The sequence below is a fragment of the Erythrolamprus reginae genome, chromosome 4 (assembly GCF_031021105.1).
Source record: "Erythrolamprus reginae isolate rEryReg1 chromosome 4, rEryReg1.hap1, whole genome shotgun sequence".
Lineage (NCBI taxonomy): Eukaryota > Metazoa > Chordata > Lepidosauria > Squamata > Dipsadidae > Erythrolamprus > Erythrolamprus reginae.
In genome coordinates this window covers 115,095,175-115,121,558 of record NC_091953.1, presented here as the reverse complement: position 1 = coordinate 115,121,558, position 26,384 = coordinate 115,095,175, and the positions used below count along the sequence as shown (strand labels likewise).

Below are 26,384 nucleotides of genomic sequence, written 5' to 3'. Positions count from 1 at the left end.
GGACATTTTCTGTTACCTGTGTTTTTCTTGAATTTTATAAACTGCCTTTGCCTTTTAACGGTGTGTCTGGCTTCTCTTTTTGGGTTGGTTTTGGCTTCCGGAGTGACCCAGACAGAACACATGTCTCAGCGTCTTTACTCCACTTCCGGGGCAATTTAGTATTGCCTGCTCCAGGAGGGGCGAAATAATTCTGGGCTGGGTTAAAGGAGCACTTGTAAGGTCCAGAATACTAAGTAAGTTGATGGATAAGCTGGCAGCGTTTCAGATTGTCAGGGGTATACTGTAACAAGGACAGTATGGGTACATCCTCATCCTCATATTACATACCCAGAGAATGTTGTGTAATTAGACAAATGAGCTTACGTAGCCCCAGCGGTATCATAAAATGTATCTTCCCACATCAAGCTGTATTTTGTAAAAAGCCCACAGCATCAAACTTGGCTTGTACTTGTACATCATGGCAAGAATCCAATGTTTATCCCATTTTGTATTGCAAGGAAATGGGATTCCTTGGGGTTAGAGAGAACAGCTGTTTTAATTACAAGATCCTGCTATGTCAAGTTGAAGTTTTCAGTGTCTTGTGCAAAACTCTAGACTTATCCACCAAGGGTTCGTTTCTATCAGGTTCCATTTGTATGATGGATAAATCTATGAATGAATTATTTAGCAAATTATCTGTTTCAGGTGTCATGACAAAAGAACCTTTTTGCCTTTGCCGCATGGAAAAAGTAGGACGTGCATTCTTAATTAATTCAGTTTGTCAACTCTCAGTTGTCTCTTCTTTTTATTATTATTATTATGTACCAATGACAGCAGATGGCTTTAGGGGAGAAAACTTTAAGATGCTTCTTATTCCTTAGCTGGAGCTTTCCTATATATTGTTGTGGTTAGCTCTGGCCCAGCTCCTGCCCCAAGGACTGTGAATGTGGGGGGAGACATCCACATGCTGCAGGCCTGTTTTGCTCCTGGTGGAATCTGATGATGAAGGCTCCTCTGACCAAGAAGACATGAGTGACAGGGAGGAGGAGAGTGTGGCACACAGCTCAGAAGGAGATCAATTATCTAGCTCCTCCTTGGATTCAGAACAATAGTTAATGATACAGCCACGCATGCGGAGAGCGATGCATAGGCAACAACAACTGAGAGATTATTATCAAAGAAAATGAGGCCACCTGTGGTTGGGTGGGGCTGTGGTAATTAGCGAGGCTGCTATAAAGAGCAGCCTGTGGGTTTGGCCATTGTGGAGGATTATCTGATCGTTGTGTTTCATGACTGCGTTACTGACTTTGACTTTTTGTGTGCTGATTTTTCCCTGCTTTGAAACTAAACCAGAGCAAAGTGTGTTTCACTTTGTGAAAGAAGGACTTTGAATTGCCTCACAGCTGCAAGCTAAGTATCACAGGACTGATAAGGGACTTGTATAAATTACCAGTTTGTTTGGAGACGAGTGCTCTTTGCTATATCAAAAGAGGACTTAGTTTAAGTGAATTTTCATTATAAAGAACATTGTTTTGAATTTTCAAACGTGGGTGTGTCTGAAATTTGTACCTGTGAATTTTTGGGAGGATTCTACCAGAGAGCCTGACAGAACATATATCAGGAATTTTTGTGTGGGATTACATAGTGTACAAAGTTATGGAAGTTTGGAACTACAAACGCACAAAAAATTGATTATTGGCTTTTCTTATCTGTCAAAACCAGGCACCTATTCCCATCCCTGTTCCTTCAGATCAAAGTGGCTGTTTGTCAGAATCATTTGTCGTGAATAGCAACAGAGAAACACTCATTTGAATAGGTGCACTTATTGGATAGGAAAAGAGAAATTTATTCTCATTTCTCTCAAGTGAGGTTAACAAAGAATGGAGGAGGGTATGGGGAATAATTGCATAAGGAATTAACTCTCCTGTTCATCTACATCAGTGTTTCCCAATCTTGGCAACTTGAAAATGTCTGAATTTCAACTCCCAGAATTTTCCAGTCAGCATTTGCTCGCTTGGGAATTCTGGGAGTTGAAGTCCAGATGTCTTCAAGTTACCAAGATTGGGAAACACTGATCTACATGATCACAACAGTAGTGACTCAGAAGAGAAGTAGAAAATGAGTCTAAGCAGGGCAGGTGATACTGTTGTCTGCTGAGTTTCCATGGACTTTCACAACAGTTCATCTGTCTAGAACCCATACCACATCTCGGACATCAACACCCTTGAAAATGTCCAAAGATACTTCACCAGAAGAGCCCTTCATTCCTCCACTCGAAACAGAATGCCCTACGAAAGCAGACTATCAATCCTAGGTCTAGAAAGCTTAGAAATACGTCGCCTAAAACACGATCTAAGTATTGCCCACAAGATCATATGCTGCAACGTTCTACCTGCCAATGACTACTTCAGCTTCAATCGAAACAACACAAGAGCACGCAACAGATTCAAATTTAATATTAACCGCTCCAAACTTGACTGTAAAAAATATGACTTCAGCAACCGAGTTGTCGAAGTGTGGAACTCACTACTTGACTCAATAGTGTCAACCCCTAACCCCCAACATTTCTCCCTTAGACTATCCACAATTGACCACTCCAGGTTCCTAAGAGGTCAGTAAGGGGCGTGCATAAGTGCACCAGTGTGCCTTCCGTCCCCTGTCCAATTGTCTCTCCTTATCTCATTTATCTTTTCTTCCTTTCAAATATGTTCACCTATATTTTTTATATCTTTTCTTCTATTCTTTTCTTTACTTATATTATTACATATCTTTCTCTTCAATGTGTATTATGTATTGGACTGAATGAATGAATGAATGAATGAATGAATGAATGAATGAATGAATAAATAAATAAATAAATAAAACTGCCATGGGCCATCCAACTTGAACATCCAACACCACCTGCTACACATACACACATGCTATGCAGACTGGGAGTCCACAGTGAAGACAGCCATCCCATAACTATGTTTTAAGAGTACGTAACCAGCTGAAAAACACACCTTCGGTGTAATTCAAATAAACCTGCAATGTATTTAGGATGAGAAACCTGAAATATAGTCAAAGCAATGCAACTTTCGGGTGCCAAGATTGTACTCTGAGGACCTGTTTAAAAATCTGTTTCGTTCGTTCAAGCGTTCTGTGAATTCTGTACAGCAAATAAGAGAATAGCTTGTTTTCATTGCATTGCCCTGAGATAATTGCAAGATTAAGCATAATGTATGACGTTGCACAGTTGCTGATTATGCAATGACCGACTCATTTGTTCTTTAACAGATGCCATGCTTTTGGTAGCAGACAGACTAGAGGGACCATTCAACATTGAGTCAGTTATGGATCCCATTGATGTCAAAATTTCTGAAGCCATTATGAACATGCAAGAAAACAGTGTGCATGTGACTGGAAAGGTATCAATTTTTGCTATTAAATGTTTGGAATTGATAGCAAACCAGAAGGCTGTATTGCGTTCATGTTCCTTTATCTTGTGTATATTTCTAGGACCACAATCACTTTCATAGAATCCCAGAGTATAAAGTTAGTATTGTCATCACATAGAGTAGACCACCCAGGACCAGGAATCCATTGCTCAACAGATAGTTTTTCAACTTTTTTCTAAATATCACAAAGAAGATTTTTCCAAGGAAGTCCACTCTTCTGTTGAGCAATCCTTAACTATCACAGGTTATGATTGAACCCCATGATATCCCTGAAGGTATTTGAAAAATCAGGTCTTCCAGATTATATACTCCTCAAAAAAATAAAGGGAACACTTAAACACCAGAATATAACTCCAAGTAAATCAAACATCTGTGAAATCAAACTGTCCACTTAGGAAGCAACACTGATTGACAATAAATTTCGTTTTGTTGTCAGCGCATTCAACTTTGTACAGAACAAAGTATTCAATGAGAATATTTCATTCATTCAGATCTAGGATGTGTTATTTGAGCGTTCCCTTTATTTTATTGAGCAGTGTATATGTATATCACCTGTTTTTCATTGGGAGGGGTGAGTGTTTCCGTTCTATTGGCCCATATTAACTTGATTTACCCCCTTTGACTACCCTCCAATTTGTCATTACCCCTCGTTCCTAAAAATGCAATGCCAAGACTTGGGTGGAATGTTGAATGGAAGTAAAGGGAAGGGGTGGTAGAAAAGTTTATTAACTTGTTCACTTGTGTCTTTGAGTCAGTTCTTGATTCTCTGTGATTTTATTTTATTTTATTTTATTTTATTTTATTTTATTTTATTTTATTTTATTTTATTTTATTTATTTATTTATTTATTTATTTATTTATTTATTTATTTATTTATTTATTTATTTATTTATTTATTTATTTATTTATTTATTCGATTTTTATGCCGCCCTTCTCCTTAGACTCAGGGCGGCTTACAACATGTTAGCAATAGCACTTTTTAACGGAGCTAGGCTATTGCCACCCACAATCCGGGTCCTCATTTTACCCACCTCGGAAGGATGGAAGGCTGAGTCAACCTTGAGCCAGTGATGAGATTTGAACCGCTTGCCTTCAGATCTACAGTCAGCTTCAGTGACCTGCAGTACAGCATTCTACCGGCTGCGCCACCCCAGCTCATTGTTTCGATTAATCCCTACAGTGTGCTTGGCAAGGCATTTTTGGAAGTGGTTTGTCCTTGCCTTTTATTTCTAGGGCTGAGAGAAGGGTTGGGCTACCGCCCGGATGGAGGAGAATGCAGTGGGGTAGCGAAAAGGGAGCTCCACCCCAGAGCACCCAATTTGCATTGAAAGATGTTGAAAGAAAATGCAGGGCGTCCTGCATAAGCCACACCCACAGTGTAGTAGTAAAATTTTTGGTAGCCCTTCACTGGCTGAGAGAGAGAGAGAGACCAGCTCAATATAAATTTGGCTTTAATGCCTAAGGCTAGACTAGAACTCACTGTCTCCTGGTTTGTAGCCTGGAGTCTTAACCATTACATTAAACTGGTTCCCGTTTTAGAAAAGAGAAAGATGTATAAATGACCATAGAAACAAGCATATCTTGGCATATAGGAAAGAGCCCAATTGGAGTCTCCCTCTATGAAACATAGAATGTTTGCAGGGAATTTTTGATCTCCTGTGGAAAGCATCGTTTTGTTAGCAGATCACCTTGATCAAACTTCACCCTGCCTTAGCAATAGGAGGAAGTGAAAATTAATCCACTGTTAATCCACTGTCCACTGTTGACCTGTCCGGATTTCTAAGAGATCATTAAGGGGCGTGCATAAATGCATCAGCGTGCCTTCTGTCCCCAGGTTTAGGACATTTAGCCTCTGCCAGTTGGATGAAGCTCTTTCCTCTGCAACAGCTGATCGGCCGCTGCCTTCACTCCCTCGCCCAAAGGCCCCTAGCTCTTCGCCCCAGCCCTTTGGTCACAAAAATCCAAATTCAGCCACAGCCTTTTGGCCACATGGGACACTTCGCCACGGGCCTTTGGGCGAGGGAGTGAAGACAGCGGCCGATCAGCTGCTGCGGAGGAAAGAGCTTCATCCAACTGGCAGAGGCAAAAAGTCCCATCTCCCTGTCCCCTGTCCTATTGTCTCTTTATGTTTTACTAGCATCATGTGTATGAATACAGTGATACCTTGTCTTACAAACCCCTCGTCATACAAACTTTTCAAGATACAAAGCCAGGGTTTAAGATTTTTTTTGCCTCTTCTTCCAAACTATTTTCACCTTACAAACCCAAGCTGCCACCACTGGGATGCTCCACCTCGGGACTTCTATTGCCAGCGAAACACCCATTTTTGTGCTGCTGGGATTCCCCTGAGACTCCCCTCCATGGGAAACATCACCTACGGACGTCCGTGTTTTTGCGATGCTGTAGGGGAATCCCAGCAGGGGAACCCCAGCAGTGCAAAAATGGGCACTTCGGCTGGCAAAAGGGGTGAGTTTTGGGCTTGCATGCATTAATCGCTTTTCCATAGATTCCTATGGGAAACATTGTTTTGTCTTACAAACTTTTCACCTTACAAACCTCGTCCTGGAACCAATAAAGTTCGTAAGACGAGGTATCACTGTACTATCATTTGTAATGTTTTTCTAATCTTTTATTCATGTATATTAATATGATTATATCTTCACATACCTACATTATGTAATAGACAAAACAAACAAATAAACAAATAAATAAATAAAATAATAAAATAAATCCTCTGTAACAGCTATGGTGGCACAGTGGTTAGAATGCAGTATTGTATGTTAATTCTGCTGACTGCCAGCAGTGTGATCATGACCAACTCAAGATTGAGTTGATCAAGACTTCCATCCTTCTGAGGCAAGTAAAATGAGGACCCAGATTGTTGGGGTCTATGTGCTAACTCTGTAAACCGCTTAGAGTGCGCTGTAAAGTACTACTGTAAAGTGGTATACAAATCTAAGTGCTATTGCTAATCGTGAAAGCCTTCCTTGCACCACCCTGCTTCAAACTAGTATTTTACACACATATATGTGACCAGGGCATCCATATATCTCCAGCCCTACCTGATTTCAATATACCCAACTGTAGATTGTAAAACTTTGGCAGAGTCTCTGGTTTAACTATAAGTAGCATCAATTAGCTGAACTTCTACCTCATTTCAAATTTTCTAGTCTCACATGTGTCATACACTATGTTGAAGTTTTATGATAAATCATAATCCTCATCCATTCATAATCAATCATATGTGATTCCTTCTTTCTATGGAATATTAATATTTAGTTGCAACACATTTACATTTGAAAGATTTCGCCACTGTTCTGTTTAAATATAATCCTGTTATTGCCCCTCTTTTGTATTCCATAGTTTCATGACTCTTCAAGACATATATTATGATTTTTCCTTTATTGATGTAAATGCCTTTTTTGACCAAACATTAGTAGGGATTATACTAATAGCAGCCTGCCTGGTTTAATCCTGAATACTTCTTAGTTCAGTTCTGTTCTATATAGGAAGCACAGCGTGTTAATTTTTTTTAAATAAAAGGCTTCAACTACTGAGTTGGTCAGAGAAATGTATTCCCATACAGTTCTTGCTATTAAAAAAATTACATTTCCATGGAAAATGGGGCAGTTTTGATGTTCCAGAAAAAATCTGCTGAACGGTGAGACCAGCAACAGGTCATCTTAACAACCCTATAATCACTGATGGCCTGCTACCAAAATGGTAACATGCTATGTTCCAGTAGCGATTTTCGGGATGTGCACACAACTGTGTCCCTGACACACACAGACACACATATGCATAAAATTTGGCTTCTGTTCATGCGCAGCAAGCGAAATCTCATGTAAAGATGCTTGCCCAAGCGACATTTCACGGATGATGAAAATGGCTGAAAACTCGCTCTCGCGAGTGTCTTTACGGAATATTTCACTTTCTGCACATGTGCATAAGCCAAATCTTATGCCTACGGGTGCATATTGCAAATGGAGTCTGGGCAACTGAATAATAATAATGATGATGAGGATTCCTCTTGGTTGTTTAACCGTCTTGTCATCATATCCATTTCAGCGCAATCTAGTATTTTCTTAATTACCTCTTCCTCTTTGGGAATATTTTCCCCTTTCCAATTTTGCGCATATACTATCCTGGCCGCTGTCAAAATATGAATAACTAAATGGAAAATATCTTTCTTGTATTTCTGTTTAGTTATACTTAATAAATAAAATTCCGGGGTTTTTTCTATCTCTTGCATTACTATTTCTTCTATTATTCTTTCTATCATTTTCCAATATAACTTAACTTTGCTACAAATCCACCATTGATGATAATATGAACCTATTTCTCTATATTGTAGGTTTTCCAAGGCTGTGGACAACCTAAACCAGCCCCTGGCGTAAGATCTTCTCGATCCATTCCTGAAAACTTCAACACCCGCTTTCGACCTTACAACCCAGAAGAAAGGCCAACAACTGCTGCTGGCACCAGCTTGGACAGGCTGGTAAGTAACCCAGTGGGATTGTGTAAAAGTGGTCCTCGACTTACAACTCCTCACTTAGTGACCGTTCAATGTTACGACGGGAGTGACCCACGACCATTTTTCAAACTGACAACCAGTGCAGCATCCCAATCAATGCGATTTACATTCATGTGATCACCTTTCGCAACTTTCTAACAAGCAAAGTCAGTGGGGAAGCCAAATTCACCTAAGAACTGTGTGACTAATTTAACAACTGCGGTGATTCACTTAACAAATGGAGCAAGAAATGTTGTGATATTGGCAGGGCTCACTTAACAACATCTGCCGCATGAATCCCACCAACCGGTTAGGTCCCACAGAGTTGGCCTTCTTCGGGTCCCGTCGACTAAGCAATGTCATTTGGCAGGACCCAGGAGAAGAGCCTTCTCTGTGGAGGCCCTGACCCTCTGGAACCAGCTTCCCCCGGATATCAGAGTTGCCCCCACCCTCCTTGCCTTTCGCAAGCTCCTTAAAACCCACCTCTGTCGTCAGGCATGGGGGAATTGAAATTCCCTTCCCCCTAGGCTTATATATAGAATTTATACATGGTATGCTTGTATGTATGAGTGGTTCTTTAAATTGTGGTTTTTTAGATTGTTTTTAATATTAGATTTGTTTACATTGTCTTTTTTATATTGTTGTTAGCCGTCCCGAGTCTTCGGAGAGGGGCGGCATACAAATCTAATAAATACAAATATATGAATACAAATCAATTATTATTTTCTATTTTAAAAGTAATTAAGGATAATACTAAAGTACTAGAGAAGGAAGGACAATTAAAAAAACTATTAAGTATTCAATAAATAGTACATAAACTATCCCCACTGTATGTCCCCCCCAGGGGGGCAGCAGCCCATTACTGGAGTTGACCCTCTTTTCAGCTCTATTTCTCTTACATTAATCTGTTTATTGCATTTTTTTTCCATGCAAATTTCAATGCAATTTTTTGACATCAGTGCTCGGTTTTGCTTCTTTGCACCAAGGTATCTTTTACATGTAATTTTCAGGCCCATATTATTTTCCGCAATCATTCACAAATGGGCAAGAGAACTGTGAAGCCTTCCAACTTTCTACACAGCCTTTGTGAGTAGGCCATTATGTCCCTTGGAGCAGCTGCTTCCAAATCCCTTCCACAAAATCCATGTCAGGTTTCTTCTTCATGTCTCTTTTGGCCATTGAATGAATTGAGGGATCAATCACAAATAGTGATGGGCAAACCCAACAGTGTTCGGGTTCGGCAAGTTTGGATGAACTTTACGCAAAATTCGGCCAAACCCGAACCGAACCCGAATGGAGAATCCCACCAAGAGATTCCAGGGGCGGAGCTTTGATGTCACGTATATCAGCAGGTTGCTAAGGATGCCAAGGTGATCACTTCCTGGATTCCATGGAATCCAGGAAGTGATCACCTTGGCATCCTTAGCAACCTGCCAGTGACGTCAAAGCTCCGAACACTGAACGCGACCCCGAACTTTGCCCGAAGTTTAAAAAAAAATCGGGTTCATGTTCAGCATACCGAACACCACAAAATTCAGTACGGACCCGAATTGTGCGGGTTCGGTTCACCCATCACTAATCACAAATCAAAAGGCCAGATGGGGCAGGTGGCAGACTTAAAGCAGTGTAGTTGCAAAATATGCATTTCCAATACACAATATGTTACTCCTAAGAGAAAACATGAGAAGAGGAATTTGACAAGATATTTTTTCCTCCTCTTTTGGGAGAAAATTGCACATAACACTACTGAAATAAGTAATCTCCTGCTTGTCACATTAAAGTGCAATCATTTCAATTCCCAATTAACTTTACAATAGATTCCTTTTTAATGCTCTGCTCATCATTAAATAAGCATTTATTGTTGTTAAGTGTCCATATGCATAATGCATCTTTCTCTGATAAAGTTTAATTAAAGATGCACATGTCATACAAGCGAAGACCAGAAACCTTGTTTTGTAACTACATTAAACATATGCAATGGTATTTGGTATTTGGGTATAGGGTTTCCTGCCTAAGCAGGGGGATGTGTTAGCAAAAACTTCAGAAGAGAAGGATTTAGGGGTAGTGATTTCTGACAGTCTCAAAATGGGTGAACAGTGCAGTCAGGCGGTAGGGAAAGCAAGTAGGATGCTTGGCTGCATAGCTAGAGGAATAACAAGCAGGAAGAGGGAGATTATGATCCCGCTATAGAGACCACATTTGGAATACTGTGTTCAGTTCTGGAGACCTCACCTACAAAAAGATATTGACAAAATTGAACGGGTCCAAAGACGGGCTACAAGAATGGTGGAAGGTCTTAAGCATAAAACGTATCAGGAAAGACTTAATGAACTCAATCTGTATAGTCTGGAGGACAGAAGGAAAAGGGGGGACATGATCAAAACATTTAAATATGTCAAAGGGTTTAAATAAGGTCCAGGAGGGAAGTGTTTTTAATAGGAAAGTAAACACAAGAACAAGGGGACACAATCTGAAGTTAGTTGGGGGTAAGATCAAAAGCAACATGAGAAAATATTATTTTACTGAAAGAGTAGTAGATCCTTGGAACAAACTTCCAGCAGATGTGGTAGATAAATCCACAGTAACTGAATTTAAACATGCCTGGGATAAACATATATCCATCCTAAGATAAAATACAGAAAATAGTATAAGGGCAGACTAGATGGACCATGGGGTCTTTTTCTGTCGTCAGACTTCTATGTTTCTATGGACTTGAAGACCTCCAAGGTCCCTTCCAATTCTGTTATTTTATTTAGATCAAGAGTGTCAAACTGAAAGCCTGTGGGACGGATTCGGCCCACGGGGTGCTTAGATCTGGCCTGCAGAGCCACCCTGAAGCGAAGGACCAGCCCACGGTGCCTCTGACAGCAACACCAAAGCTCGGGGGGACCACACATGGCCTCCCCGAGCTCTGTTTTTGCTGGTAGAGGGATACAGAAGGCCACTGCGGCCAAAAATAGAGACCAGGTGGACCGCATGTGGCCCCTCAGGTTCAGTTTTTGTTGGTAGTGTGCTGCAGGAGACCGTTGTGGCTAAAAATGGAGCCTCAATGAGTGATGAGCTGGCCACGCCCACCAAGGCCACACCCACCCAGCCCACGTGAGATCAAACACACCCCTGATGCAGCCCTCAATGAAATCGACTTTGACATCCCTGCTCTAGATGCTCAATAAAGAGTTGCAGAGGTACATTTTAAGTGCATGTGATAGATAGCATTGCTTTCATACTTATGTAGAGAGAGCACTGCCTTCTTGGAACTACTGTCAAGAACCAGAGAATCAGAAGATATCTCAGGTCATCTTGTCCAATCCATGCTCAGTGAAGAATCCAATACAATATTTTGAACAGGTGGCTATCCAGTCTCTCTTTGAAGAGCTGAAACGAATACAGGAAACAGCTTATTCCTTCTTTCACCCGTTGGTAGCAAATCCCATCAGAAAATTTATCCTAATATCTATCCCAAATCTATTTCCTTGTGGCTTCAACCCACTAGTCCGGCTCTTTCTCTTCAAAATGATGGAAAATGGCTCCAGAAAACTTGATTTTAGCAGCATTAATTTTTTTTCTTTTAAAAAAAGGCCCTTTTAAAAAAAATAGCATCAAGAACCCCAAAATATGTTTCCACCAATATAAAAATATATTCCTAATATGCCATCTGACCTTGCTAGACTCAAAACCAGGCTATAAAATAGAATTTGAACCTTTCATATCTCTACCGGGGACATTTGCCAAAGTACCGTTAAACTGCTCTGCAGCAAGGAGAGATTTTTTTAAAAAATGCATTTTTGAAAGTTGGAAAGGCCAACTCGAATGGACTAACTTCAATACATTATTTGGATATTTCAGCCAACAAGGGTGAGTCGAACTATCATAAATTCTTATGTTGGACAAACATTATGGGATGAGGCAATTGTGCAGAATTACACTATAAGCATTTTATATTGAGGAGAGGGTTGAGAGAGGGGAGAAGAAACATTTTAGATCAACAGTGGCGTGTAGGAGCATGCAAAAAAGCTAAAATAATCCTCAGTTGTATAAACGAAGGCATAAAGTCAAAATCACGTATTAGTATCGCTTTACAGAATCTTACTAAGGCCACATCTGGAAAACAGCATCCAGTTTTGCTCACCATTCTACAAAAAGATGTTGAGACTCAGTAATGGGCAGCCAAAAATTTTACTGCCACACTGTGGGTGTGGCTTATTTTGTGGGTAGGAGTGGCTTGCCAGCCATGTGATCAGGTGGGAGTGGCTTGAACATTCACCATCGTTCAAGTGAACTGTTAAGTCCTCAATTTACAACTTTACCAGTATCTCTCGCGACCATGTGCTGCCAGAAGCATAAATGCTGCCAGCGCCACTTCCACCCATGCCTTCTGCTTGCACCTCAGGCTGGAGGTGGCCACGTGAGGCTGGAGGGGGGATGGGCAGGAGAGACGGAAGCTCATCTGAGGCCAGGAAGGAGAAAAGAGGAAAAAAGCAAGGAGCACAGATGCTACGGAAGCAGCAGGGGAAAAAAGGAGATTACTGGAGCCAAGACCAGTAATCCAGGAACTGACAGCCGCCGATCAGCTGGAGTGGGCACGCATCTTCATTTCCACCGATGGAACTGCGTTCCATTCCATCCTGCCTGCTGCCCACCTCTGTCGAGACTTCAGGAAAAAGTGCAAAGAAGATCAACTAAAATGATTAAAGACCTAGAGACTAAAACATATGAAGAACGGTTGCAGGATTTGGGTTTGGCAAGTCTAGTGGGGGGAAAAGGACTAGGGGTGACACAAGAGCAGCATTCCAATATTTGAGAGGCTGCTACAAAGAGGAGGGGGGCTCCGCTTATTTTTCCAAAGCACCAGAGGGCAGGACAAGAAATAATGGATGGAAACTAATCTAGGAGAGAAGCAAACTGGAATTAAGGAGAGATTTCCAAACAGTGAGAACAATAAACCAATGGCATGGCCTTGCCTTCAGAAGTTTGTTTGTTTGTTTGTTTGTTTGTTTGTTTGTTTGTTTACTTACTTACTTACTTACTTACTTACTTACTTACTTACTTACTTACTTATGTATTTATTTATTTATTTATTTATTTATTTATTTATTTACTTATTTATGTCCAATGTGTATTATGTACATAATACACATTGAAGATAAAGATATGTAATAATATAAGTAAAGAAAAGAATAGAAGAAAAGATATAAAAGTGTAGGTGAACATATTTGAAAGGAAGAAAAGATAAATGAGATAAGGAGAGACAATTGGACAGGGAACGGAAGGCACACTGGTGCACTTATGCACGCCCCTTACTGACCTCTAAGGAACCTGGAGAGGTCAATCATGGATAGTCTAAGGGAAAAATGTTGGGGGTTAGGGGTTGACACTACTGAGTCAGGTAATGAGTTCCGTGCTTCGACAACTCGGTTGCTGAAGTCATATTTTTTACAGTCAAGTTTGGAGCGGTTAATATTAAATTTGAATCTGTTGCGTGCTCTTGTGTTGTTGCGATTGAAGCTGAAGTAGTCATTGGCAGGTAGAACGTTGCAGCATATGATCTTGTAGATGCTTCATCACTGGAGGTTTTTAAGAAGAAACTGGATGGTCAATTGTCTGAAATGGTACAGGTGGTTGGACCACAAGACCTCCAGCTCTATTCTGATTGGACTCAGGATCAGCAGCAGTTGTACAGATTCATCCTTGGATCTTCAACCCTCAGCATATCTCACTGCAAGACTATCTATTCAGTGCAATGCCGTTAAATTTTAGTGGGACATTAATCTCTCTCTGACTCTACCAGGTTCATTTTTGCTATTTCTGCAGAAACAGCCGACAGATGAACAGTCTTCCCAATTAGCTGCATTTTTCCATTTTTCTTTGGGATAGACTACGAGGGCCAAGCTAAAGCTTGCTGTTCATGTTTACTTATGAATGTATTGATCATTTTTCTGTGCAAATAAAACATCTTCAAAGAGACAAGTAGAGACATAATAAATCAATTGAAACCTGTAAGAAAAACACACCAATAAAGAAATCAATACACACAGAGATTTTTTTTAAAAAAAAAAATGCACAGTAGAAATAATACTTATGCAATCCTACTTCATAAATCAGCATCTTTAGCATTTTTCAGCCTGGTACTATTTCATGTTGACTTGGTATGTCTTGGGAGCTTTAAACCAACCTTCTTGGAGGACACCAGATTGGGGAAACTGCTATCAATCACGAATGTTTGAGATCGAAGTAAAAATGGTTTTTAAAAAGTTATTTAGCTGATCGCCTCAGAGAGATTTTCAGATTGTTGAGATCAGGTAAGGAAAAAACAATAACCATTCACCTATAGATGACCTTCACTGAACCTTCAGAAGAGAAGGATTTAGAGGTAGTGATTTCTGACAGTGTCAAAATGGGTGAACAGTGCGGTCAGGCAGTAGGGAAAGCAAGTAGAATGCTTGGCTGCATAGCTAGAGGTATAATAAGCAGGAAGTGAGAGATTGTGATCCCAATGTATAGAGCACTGGTGAGACCACATTTGGAATACCGTGTTCAGTTCCGGAGACCTCACCTACAAAAAGATATTGATAAAATGGTGGAAGGTCTTAAGCATAAAACTTATCAGGAAAGACTTCATGAACTCAATTGTATAGTCTGGAGGACAGAAGGGAAAGGGGGACATGATCAAAACATTTAAATATGTTAAAGGGTTAAATAAGGTTCAGGAGAGAAGTGTTTTTAATAGGAAAGTGAACACAAGAACAAGGGGGCACAATCTTAGGTTAGTTGGGGGAAAGATCATAAGCAACGCGAGAAAATATTATTTTACTGAAAGAGTAGTAGATGCTTGGAATAAACCTCCAGCAGACGTGGTTGGTAAATACAAAATGACTGAATTTAAACATGCCTGGGATAAACATATATCCATCCTATGATAAAATACAGGAAATAGTATAAGGGCAGAGTAGATGGACCTTGAGGTCTTTTTCTGCCATCAATCTACTATGTTTCTAAGAGCACAAGTAGGTTGGAAGGGCCAGGAAGTGAGTGTGCAAAGATAAAGCACAGATAAAGTGTGTTAATTTCAGCAATTGGAGAGAGAGGAAGGGCATGTTTTCCCTACTCTTTCCAGATTTTAAAATGCTTTAAGATGGTAAATTGGTTGTGAAACAAATGATAAAGGCAATAGTTGTAAAGTTAGCTGTTAAAAAGACCCCTTGTCTTTGTCAGTTGTTAAGCTTCAAATTCTCTATGAGATTCTATGCAAGGGATACAAATTTTTTGTGTGTCCAATCACACTTGGCCAATAATGCATTCTATTCTATTCTAACCAAGCTTCCAGCCAGATTAGAAATCTTGGTATTTGGAGCCCCCCTCTTCCTAACAAAAAATAGGATTTCAGTCTGGTAGAAACTAAGCTATTAGAAATGTTAGGCTGAAAAAAGCTGGAGGGGATTCCCTTTACTGCTGCTACTGGTGAACTGCACACAGCTTCAGTTCCCTTGTATGCGTGCATGTGCTATGCGTGCGCATCCCAGGGTGTTTATGCTTTTGCACATGCACAGGAATCAAAAACACGCTGAAATCTCACAAGGGCATGCGCACACACCTGAGATTTCGACAATTTTTTTGCTTCCACACATGCACAGAAGCAAAAAATTGCCGAAATCACGTGCGCATCTCCTCTCAAGATTTTGCTTCTGCGCGAGGTCCCTTCCAACTCTAATAAACTAATCTAATAAACTAAAGAGCCGGGGTGGCGCAGAAGGTAGAGCGCTGTACTGCAGGCCACTGAAGCTGACTATAGATCTGAAGGTCAGCGGTTCAGGTTGACTCAGCCTTCCATCCTTCTGAGGTGAGTAAAATGAGGACCCGGATTGTGGGGGCAATAGGCTGGCTCTGTTAAAAAGTGCTATTGCTAACATGGTGTAAGCCGCCCTGAGTCTAAGGAGAAGGGCGGCATAAAAATCGAATGAATGAATGAATGAATGAATGAAAAAATAAAATAAAATAAAATAAAATAAAATAAAATAAAATAAAATAAAATAAAATAAAATAAAATAAAATAAAATAAAATAAAATAAAATAAAATAAAATAAAATAAAATAAAATAAAATAAAATAAAATAAAATAAAATAAAATAAAATAAAATAAAATAAAATAAAATAAAATAAAATAAAATAAAATAAAATAAAATAAAATAAAATAAAATAAAATAAAATAAAATAAAATAAAATAAAATGCCAACGGTTCAGCAATTCGATCCTCACCAGGCTCAAGTTTGGCTTAACCTTTCATCCTTTTGAAGTCGGTAAAATGAGGACCCAGATTGTTGGGGTCAATAGGCTGACAACTCTGAAGTACTGTGAAGTGGGTATATAGGTCTAAGTGCCATTGCTATATAAAATTAGTATGGGAAGCAAAATATTCATTTTTTTAAATGCTTATTTCTGGCTGAAGAGTTTTTGAAAAATCCAATAGGATCAAACTTATTGAATCAAGTAGGAGCAATGAATGGCAATGATTTGGTTTTAATGCTGGCGATTATCATAGGATAAACAGACTCTGTCTAGTTCTTGAAAATTAAGTATAGGGGGGAAGAAAACAGTCACTTAAAATGCTTTTAAAGAGCTTAGAAAGTTTAGAACTAAGACTCCTTAAACAAGATCTAAGTATTGCCCACAAGATCATATGCTGCAACGTCCTGCCTGTCGGCAACTACTTCAGCTTCAACCACAATAACACAAGAGCACACAACAGATTTAAACTTAATATTAACCACTCCAAACTTGACTGTAAAAATATGACTTCAGTAACCAAGTTGTCGAAGCGTGGAACTCATTACCGGACTCCATAGTGTCATCCCCAAACCCCCAACACTTTACCCTTAGATTATCTACGGTTGACCTATCCAGATTCCTAAGAGGTCAGTAAGGAGCGAGTACAAGTTCACTAGAGTGCCTTCCATCCCCTGTCCTATTGCTCTTCTATATCTCCCCTATATCTCCTATACCTTTCTTCTATTCCTATATCTCTTCTTCTATTCTTTCATTGATATGTTCTATTACTATACCTTCTTTTCTATTCTTTCATAGATATATTTTATTATGAGTATCTCCTCTATAAGCATCATCATGTATTTTATTATGTGTATATAGATATATACCCACTAAAACCCTCATTGTGTATTGGAATAAATAAATAAATAAATAAATAAATAAATAACACAAGAAAGAATGAAGTTTCTTCTACACTCCCTATATCCAGTGAGACACAAGGGCGTGTATGCCCTGTCGGTACCACTCCTTGTTCTGGCTGCAGATCTTGGAGCTCTGCCGAACCCATTTTCTAATGGTCTCATCCTCTGTGCCCAGCGACTAACCGTATTTCTGTCAACTGCCGATTCTCCATAAACTGTACACAAACGTTTGTGAATCTTCCCAACAGTTTCTTTCTCCGCAGTGAGAAATTCAGTGACGACACACTGCTTGTAACATATACATCATTTACAGACACCATTTCGAAACACTGCTGCAGCTACGCTATCTGTCTGAAGAAACGCAAAATTTACACACGCACTCCTGAAAATTCAAATAATGTACAGTATATCTAAAGTTTCGCATTCGTACCATTACTGTAGCCTGAGAAAAAAAATGTGATGCATTACTTTCTGGGCGACCCTCGTATGTATTGTCCACCACAGCATGCATAATTAAACTCTGTTCACAGTACAGGCAACAATTGCGCCCCAAATTTCTGTTGCTAAGTGAGACATGGGTTAAGTGAATTTTCTCTTGTTTTATGATCTTTCTTGCCATGGTGGTTTGTTTATTTATTTATTTATTTATTTATTTATTTATTTATTTAGTTAGTTAGTTAGTTAGTTAGTTAGTTAGTTAGTTAGTTAGTTAGATAGTTAGTCCAATACATAATACACATTGAAGAGAATAGATATGTAGTAATATAACTAAAGAAACAAACAGAAGAAAAGATATAAAAGTATAGGTGAACATATTTGAAAGGAAGAAAAGGAAAATGAGATAAGGAGAGACAATTGGACAGGGGACGGAAGGCACACTAGTGCACTTATGCACCCCCCTTACTGACCTCTTAGGAACCTGGAGAGGTCAATCGTGGATAGTCTAAGGGATAAATGTTGGGGGTTAGGGGTTGACACTATTGAGTCAGGTAATGAGTTCCACGCTTCGACAACTCGGTTGCTGAAGTCATATTTTTTACAGTCAAGTTTGGAGCGGTTAATATTAAGTTTGAATCTGTTGCGTGCTCTTGTGTTGTTGCGATTGAAGCTGAAGTAGTCATTGACAGGTAGAACGTTGCAGCATATGATCTTGTGGGCAATACGTAGATCGTGCTTTAGATCTGGAATCACTGCTGTTGTCAAATTAGTAATACACTCATTAAATGAATCTGACTTTCCCATTGACTTGGCTTGGTAGAAGGTTGCAAAGAGGAATTATATGACTCTGGGACTGTGCAATGGTCATAAATATGAACCAGTTGCCGAGCATCTGAATTTTGATCCTGTGACCGTGATGGGGATGCTTCTTTTTTCCCTCCTTGCAAAATAATCTTATCTCTAGATTCCTTTTGGTCGTAAGTCACTTTTTTCACTGCTGTTGTAATTTCAAACAGTCACTAGATGAACTGTTGTAAGTCAAAGAATCCCTGTAGTTTGCTGATGCCAATACATTATCCTTTTTGCAGCTCTCTGCTTCCTGTAACCTAACAATTTGTCTTGATTTTTCCCTCTTTTTTTCTTTTCTCTCCTGCTTCCTAGAGGACTATCTGGAGGACAATGCAACATGGTGTAAGCTCTGGTATTCTTATTCTTGATTTTCATACCCATTAACATATTGCTGATTTTGCTGACAAATGACATCTAATGTTATCCACGTAGCAATCTTTTTTCTTCCCCCTCCTTGCAAAATAATCTTATTTCTCGATTGCTTTTGCAAACTAATACTTAGGTTGAGGCCTCCACATTCTTATTACTGTCTTTATTTAAAAGATGTGCTAAGAGTTGGTCTTATAATTATTGTGGTTCTCAATTGTTTAGACTGGAACGGCATTTTTATTCAACTATCAAGTCTCAATGGTCCAAGCGCCAGACCTAAACTAGCATTAAGATGCCATGTATTTTGTGTTTCCTCTTACCTTACATGTGGTTAGTAGAATTCGAGACCAAGGTATAAAGAATAAATTAGAATTACTTTATAATATGTAAATAGATATACTCAGTGATGGGCTACCAAAAGTTTTACTACCACACTGTGGGCATGGCTTATGCATTTTGTTTCAACATCTTTCAGTGCAAATTCGGTGTTCTGGGGTGGAGCTCCAAATTTTGCTACCAGAACTGCATTCATGACCGTTCCCATAGGAGCCCATCACTGGATATACTGCTCTTAAGTTAAAATGGTATATGTTCCGCCGGACTCTCTGGTAGGAGCCTCCCAAAAATTCAAAGGTACAAATTTCAGACACACACACGTTTGAAAATTCAAAACAATGTTCTTTATCATTTGTATTGCAAAGAGCACTCGTCCCAAAACAACCTGGTAGTTTGTACAAATTTTTAAAAATATTTTTAAAAACAAAAACAAGATGGTGACCACATACACAGTGCTGGAAACGTGGCTTCTGCACATGTGCAGAAGAAAAACATTTTAAAAATTCAAGAAAAAAATTCAAATAAAAAAAGATGGCGGCACCCAAGGACCAACATCAGCCAAACTGGTTCTGTGACAACTTGTGATATAGAATAGAATAGAATAGAATAGAATTTTATTGGCCAAGTGTGATTGGACACACAAGGAATTTGTCTTGGTGCATATGCTCTCAACGTACATAAAATAAAATATACATTTGTCAAGAATCATGTGATACAACACTTAATGATTGTCATAGGGGTCAAATAAGCAATGAAGAAGCAATATTAATAAAAATCTTAGGATATACGCAACAAGTTACAGTCATACAGTCAACATGGGAGGAAATGGGTGATAGGAATGATGAGAAAAACTAGTAGAATAGAAGTGCAGATTTAGTAGAAAGTCTGACAGTTTTGAGGGAATTATTTGTTTAGTAGAGTGATGGCGTTCGGGAAAAAACTGTTCTTGTGTCTAGTTGTCTTGGTGTGCAGTACTCTGTAGCGACGTTTTGAGGGTAGGAGTTGAAACAATTTGTGTCCAGGATGCGAGGGGTCAGTAAATATTTTACCCGCCCTCTTTTTGACTCGTGCAGTATACAGGTCCTCAATGGAAGGCAGATTGGCAGCAATTGTTTTTTCTGCAATTCTGATTATCCTCTGAAGTCTGTGTCGGTCCTGTTGGGTTGCAGCACCAAACCAGACAGTTATAGAGGTGCAGATGACAGACTCAATGATTCCTCTGTAGAACTGAATCAGCAGCTCCTTGGGCAGTTTGAGCTTCCTGAGCTGGCGCAGAAAGAACATTCTTTGTTGTGCTTTTTTGATGATGTTTTTGATGTTAGGTGACCATTTTAAGTCTTGATATCATCAACGATTTGCTACCGGTTCAGGCAAACCAGTGCAAACTGGGAGGAACCCACCTCTGGCTGTACATTTTATAGCAGGAATTTTTCTAAAAGTAGCCTCTCTTTGAAGAGCTGTCCTGATCAAACCGCATTAAAATAAAAGGGAGAAAAGTCATTTAAAGTAGCCCATCCTATGTAGAATCTTTTTCACTTACATTCCAGTATAGCAATTCTTTCTAAGTTTGTATCTACAAATCCAAACCAAGACTACAAACACAATTCTTTGGCTACTTTCATGGCACTTCTTTTTGGAAAGCCCTTTTCCGTTTTCTGATGTTCAGACAATGTGAAGAGATAGAACCGAAAAGGCATCGTTGTGGATTTTGCCTTTGACAGGCATAGCTGTAATAGAAAGGCAGTTTACAATTTACATATGCACGAAAATGGACAAAATGACCATGGAAATGAAGGGAATAAATGATTCGGAATATTACAATGTTTGGAATTTATGGTACAATTGGTTGGAGAATAGAAACATGGAAAAGTGATACAATGTGCAAAGGCATACAAAAATAAATAAACGTATGTAATGTAATGAATAACTTGCAAAGGTAAATATAAACTGATTGATATAGAAATGTAAATTTACAAGTAAAGTGGTACCTCTACCTAAGAACGCCTCTACTTAAGAACTTTTCTAGATAAGAACCGGGCGTTCAAGATTTTTTTGACTCTTCTTAAGAACCATTTTCTAATTAAGAACCCGAGCCTGGAAAATGTTTTCAGGAAATTTCAGAGCGGCACGAAGGCCCAGCCCATTTCCTGCCATTCCCCCTGGGTTTCTCTTTCTGGCACAGTGTATGGGAGGCAGCTCCGCCCTGGGTGTATGGGTGGCGTGTGCTTCTCCTCGCAGCCTCAGAGTCCCTCATTTTTAAAAAAAACCTTAAAGTTTTGGATTTTTTGATTCCCCTCACCTCACCTTCTTCCTTCAGCAGCGATTGGCCTCCTCCTCTTCTTTATCCTCCTCCTCCCACCCAAATTCCGAGCTTTTATTTCTTTCCTAATGGGTTTGCACGCATTGTTTGCTTTTCCATTGATTCCTATGGAAAAAATTACTTCTACTTACAAACTTTTCTACTTAAGAACCTGGTCACGGAACGAATTAAATTCTTAAGTAGAGGTACCACTGTATAAGTATATAAAACATCAAAAATAGAAATATAAGGAAATGATGAAATGGGTAAGATCTGTTAAAAAAAAGAAAGAAAGATCTTGTGGTACATACACCTTTTATTTATATTTTGTAAAAACTAATAAAGAAAACTTTTTTAAAAAGAAAGAAAAGGAAGGAAGTTTATGGTGAATGAAAAGATAGCTCCCAAGCTAAATGTACAGTATATCCTATATACCAGTGATGGCGAATCTTTTTTGGTTCATGTGCCAAAAGGGGTGTCTGGGGCTGTGCTAGCATGTGTGCAGGTGTCCACACCCTTTCTCTCTCCCCACGCATGGGCATTCCGCCCCCCCCCCCCCTCCGTGCTGTCCCCTGCGCAAGCACACAAGCCTTTCTGAAACCTGGTAGGTGAAAAAAATGCCCAAACGGGCAAACCGGAAATTTGGAAAATGCACTTCTAGTTTGCCGTTTGTTTGTTTGTTTGTTTGTTTGTTTGTTTGTTTGTTTGTTTGTTTGTTTGTTTGACTTCTATGCTGCCCTTCTCGAAGTGACTCAGGGTAGCATGCAACATTGCAAATTGTAAATTACAATGCAAATTTTACATTGTAGACATTGTAAATACAAACAAGATATGTGAAGAAATTTAATTATTTGTTGTCAGCTTCCCTGAACCCTCCAGAGTGCAAAAAAGCAGCACAACGGCAAAACGGAAGTGTATTTTTCTGAACTTCCTGTTTGTCCATTGGGGAATTTTTTTTGCCTCGGGGCTTCAGGGAAGTTTCCCTGAAGCATCCAGAGGACGAATCGGCCTTTCCTAAGGTCAAAAATTGGCTGAAACATAGCAAAGTCTCACACCTCTCTAATATGTCTCCGCATGCCATCTGTGGCACGCATGCCATAGGTTCACCATCACAGCTACATACAGTATATTGAAGATTTTAATGACGGAGGGAGGGAATAGCAGAGTTGGAAGGTATCTTAGAGGTCTTCTGGTCCAACCTCCTATTCAAGTGGGAGACCCAATAGCATTCTGGACAAATAACTGTCCAATCTCTTCTTTAAAACATCCACTGATAGAGCATCCACAACTTCTGACGGCATGCCATTCCACAGGTTAATTGTTCTCACCATCAGGAATTTTTTTCTGAGTTCTAGCAGTTTTTAATTCTCCCTGTAGCTAATGTTGAAGTAGATCTTAAATAAAGGAGGGTGCTCTTTAGATGTAGTCTGTAATCCACAGATATATTAAAAAGTGACAGATGAATAAAATATTTTTTTTAAAAAAATCTCAGCTGAAAAGAAAAAATCATCTCTCTTGGAACGAACAAAAACCACCTTTGCACCTATTTCGTTTTGCAATTATATCTTTGAAGTATGCACAGTTAATGGCAAAAAAAAAAGAACTATACAGTTGATGCTGAAAAATTAAAAAGAGCTCAAATGATATGGAGAAAAGAAAGAGATAATGAATGCAGAGCTGCTGTGATTTGTCTCCATTCTCTTCACCATAACAAAGAAAAGGACTCCAGCAGAGTGCCCACAGCCACAGCTGAACTCAGAGTAAACTTTGCATCCAAGTGAAACTTTGTTTTCCACAAAGTCTTCTCTTCTCTTCTTCTCTTCTCTCCAAGTCCAGTTGAAATATTGCAGGAGGCATAGGTTCTAGAGGCTTTCCCTGAGCCTCCAGGGCAGGGTGTCTTCAAACTTGACAACTTTAAGACTTGGGGACCTCAACTCCCAGAATTCTCCAGCCAGCAGAGCAGTAGGGAGAATTATGGGAGTTGAAGTCCACAAGTCTTAAAGTTGCCAAGTTTGAAGACCTATGCTCCAGGGGGACAAAAATGGGCTCCGCAGGCTCTGAAGGCCCTCTGCAGGCTAAAAATAGGCCCATTTCTGGCCTTCCCAAACTTCAAAATAGGTCCATTTTTTTGTCCTCCTTGAGCCTCCATGTGCACCCTGCAGTTACCTTCATCCAGTGTGGACTCTTGGATGGGGTGGGGTGGGGTGGGCAGGACATGAGATTTTGGGGTTCTTTGAATTGTACAGAACCTAGCTAGTGGTTCTCCTGAACCCCTGCAAATCCCCAGCAGCCCACCTCTGGCTGGAATAGGTGTGTTATTAAAAATATCCCTTTCCTCTTTTGATTAAAAGCCCTTGGCTATATATTTTGAAGATACAGTATATGCCAAGTTGCCATTGTTTATGTCACACAGACTTGAATGAGAATTAATCATCCCACTCAATGAAACTATGGTCTATCTTTAAAAAAAAACCATTTGGGTGGTAACCATTTAGTCATTATAGTCAATTTCTTCTGCACTGCAGAAAACCAAGTCAACCATCTCATGTAGACTGCTTGAGTATATGACTAGTTGGCCACCTTTAAGCCAGTCACATGACCTTTAAGCCACCCGTACATGTGTAAGAGAGTAGACATTAAGTAATATATATAACGATAGAAAGTAAAAAGAAGAGAAGTAGATGGGAGGGAGAGAATATATATGATATAAGAGAGAAGGAGAGAATATATATGATAAATGAGATAAGGAAAGACAATTGGACAGGGGACGTTAGGCACATCAGTGGACTTATATACGCCCCTTACTGGCCTCTTAGGAACCTGGAGAGGTCAATCGTGGAGAGTCTAAGGGAGAAGTGTTGGGGGTTGGGAGTTGACACTATTGAGTCCGGTAATGAGTTCCACGCTTCGACAACTCGATTGTTAAAGTCATATTTTTTACAATCAAGTTTGGAGCGGTTAACATTAAGTTTGAATCTGTTGCGTGCTCTTGTGTTGTTGCAGTTGAAGCTGAAGTAGTCGTTGACTGGAAGGACGTTGCAGCATATGATCTTGTGGGCAATACTTAAATCGTGTTTTAGGCGCCGCAGTTCTAAGCTTTCAAGACCCAGGATAGATAGTCTATTTTCATAGGGTATTCTGTTTCGAGTGGAGGAGTGAAGGGCTCTTCTGGTGAATTATCTTTGGACATTTTCGATGGTGTTGATGTCTGAGATGTGGTGTGGGTTCCAGACAGATGAACTGTATTCGAGAATGGGTCTGGCATAGGTTTTGTAGGCTCTAGTCAGTAGTGTGAGATTGCCAAAGCAGAAGCTACGTAGGACTCTGTAAACCACTTAGAGAGGGCTGTAAAGCACTGTGAAGCAGTATACAAGTCTAAATGCTATTTCTATTGCTATCTATGCACACCCAGTTCATGGGAAGGCAACTTATACCCTTGTTTTTCTGCAATATTTCAAAAGCATAGTTTTTATTTCGTACCAGCTCAAGCATGCTTGCTTTATACCTTCTGTATTTCATTTCATTGCAGGCAAAATCTTCCACTCCATTCTGCTACTATAAACCATTTACTATAGAAAAACAAGTCCCTCTGAGTCACTGATAAATGACCAGCCACCAAAATGTTTTGTTGTTTTACAATTTCCACAACATGTTATAGAAAATACTTTACTTTTAAAAGATTTTTTTTTTTAAAAAAAAACACCAATTCTACAAAAAAAAGATCAGTTTTTAGGCTGTAAATTGCATTATGGCATAGAAATGCCTAGGCCTCAGGATTATATCGGCATATGTAAAATGAGCAGAAAGTCGGGCAGATAAAAGATAATGAAGACAATATATGTACTGCTGTCATTTAAACGTCATTCTGCTTTCAACCATATATTTGCAGCAATGAGACATGTTGATGTTTCATATTGTAAGCGCTGCTCCTTTTATGGCTTGCGTGTCATGTTTGCTTAGTCAAACCAATTTTTCTGCGCCACTCAGTTTTGTAGTGTCAGCCTCCTCTGAGAAAAATCAAATTTCCCTGCTTCTCCTTCATACATCATCATTTAGAGTTGCCAACAATCCTTGTTCGGGAACCTGCGCTTGTTGAGAGGCTACAATGTTCATTTATTGCTGCGAAATGAGTAAGGTTATTATTATTATTATTTTGTGACTTCCTCTTTTGGGGACAGGGAGAGAAATAAGCAAAGGAAGATATGAGCTACATAATCTTATTTTGAAGAATAAAAGTATTGTTGATAGAAGTAAATTCTTACATCAAGGTGACCTAAGATGATCTTATGTTAATGAAGAATAGCTGTTGAAAAAAAGCATTTTAAAACTTTTTTTTTAAATAGAACCGTCATCAACTAACTATAAACCAGTAGAGATGATACTGTTGGGACACAAGCCCTCCTCCTCCTCCTCCTCTTCTTCTTCTTCCTCTTCACCTCCTCCTCTTCTTCTTCATCATCATCTTCTCCTCGTCCTCCTCCTCCTCCTCTTCTTCTTCTTCATCTTCTCCTCCTCCTCTTCTTCTTCTTCTTCTTCTTCTTCTTCTTCTTCTTCTTCTTCTTCTTCTTCCATATCTAACAACATGTGTCTTGTACATGAACATTGTTCAGTTTATCGTTATAATTTCCCGGGAAAATAAAGAATGCAGACACGGGAATATAAATTTAGGGTGACACATTTGGTTTGCCTGGAGATATTTTGTTTTTAACTCCGTGATAAGAATAAATCCTTTTATGAAGGATTACTTTTAGCACTATTGCTGCTTCATCCTCATTTTCAGCCCTGGACAGCACACAGGCTAGTAGTAGCCACAATATAGTGTCCTCGTGTGGTATTATATTAGTATTGATTTTTGTAGTTATGTAGCATCTCACAAGGGCAGTTCATAAAAAAGAAAGCATTCTTTGAAAAATTAGGTATCACGTTTACCGCTGTTTCCAGCGAAGGCACTGCTAGCTCAACAAAGCTGCCAAAGGACTGCTC

General features: G+C 39.4%; 1 protein-coding gene across 1 annotated transcript in view; it reads left to right on the top strand.

The window, feature by feature from the left end:
- Positions 1-26,384, top strand: part of GPC6 (glypican 6) — a 992,840-nt gene that overhangs the window by 923,497 nt on the left and 42,959 nt on the right. Inside the window, exons 5-6 of the mRNA XM_070751300.1 lie at positions 3,256-3,386; positions 7,771-7,914. Coding sequence (XP_070607401.1) covers positions 3,256-3,386; positions 7,771-7,914 — 275 coding nt within the window. The remainder of the gene's footprint in view (positions 1-3,255; positions 3,387-7,770; positions 7,915-26,384) is intronic.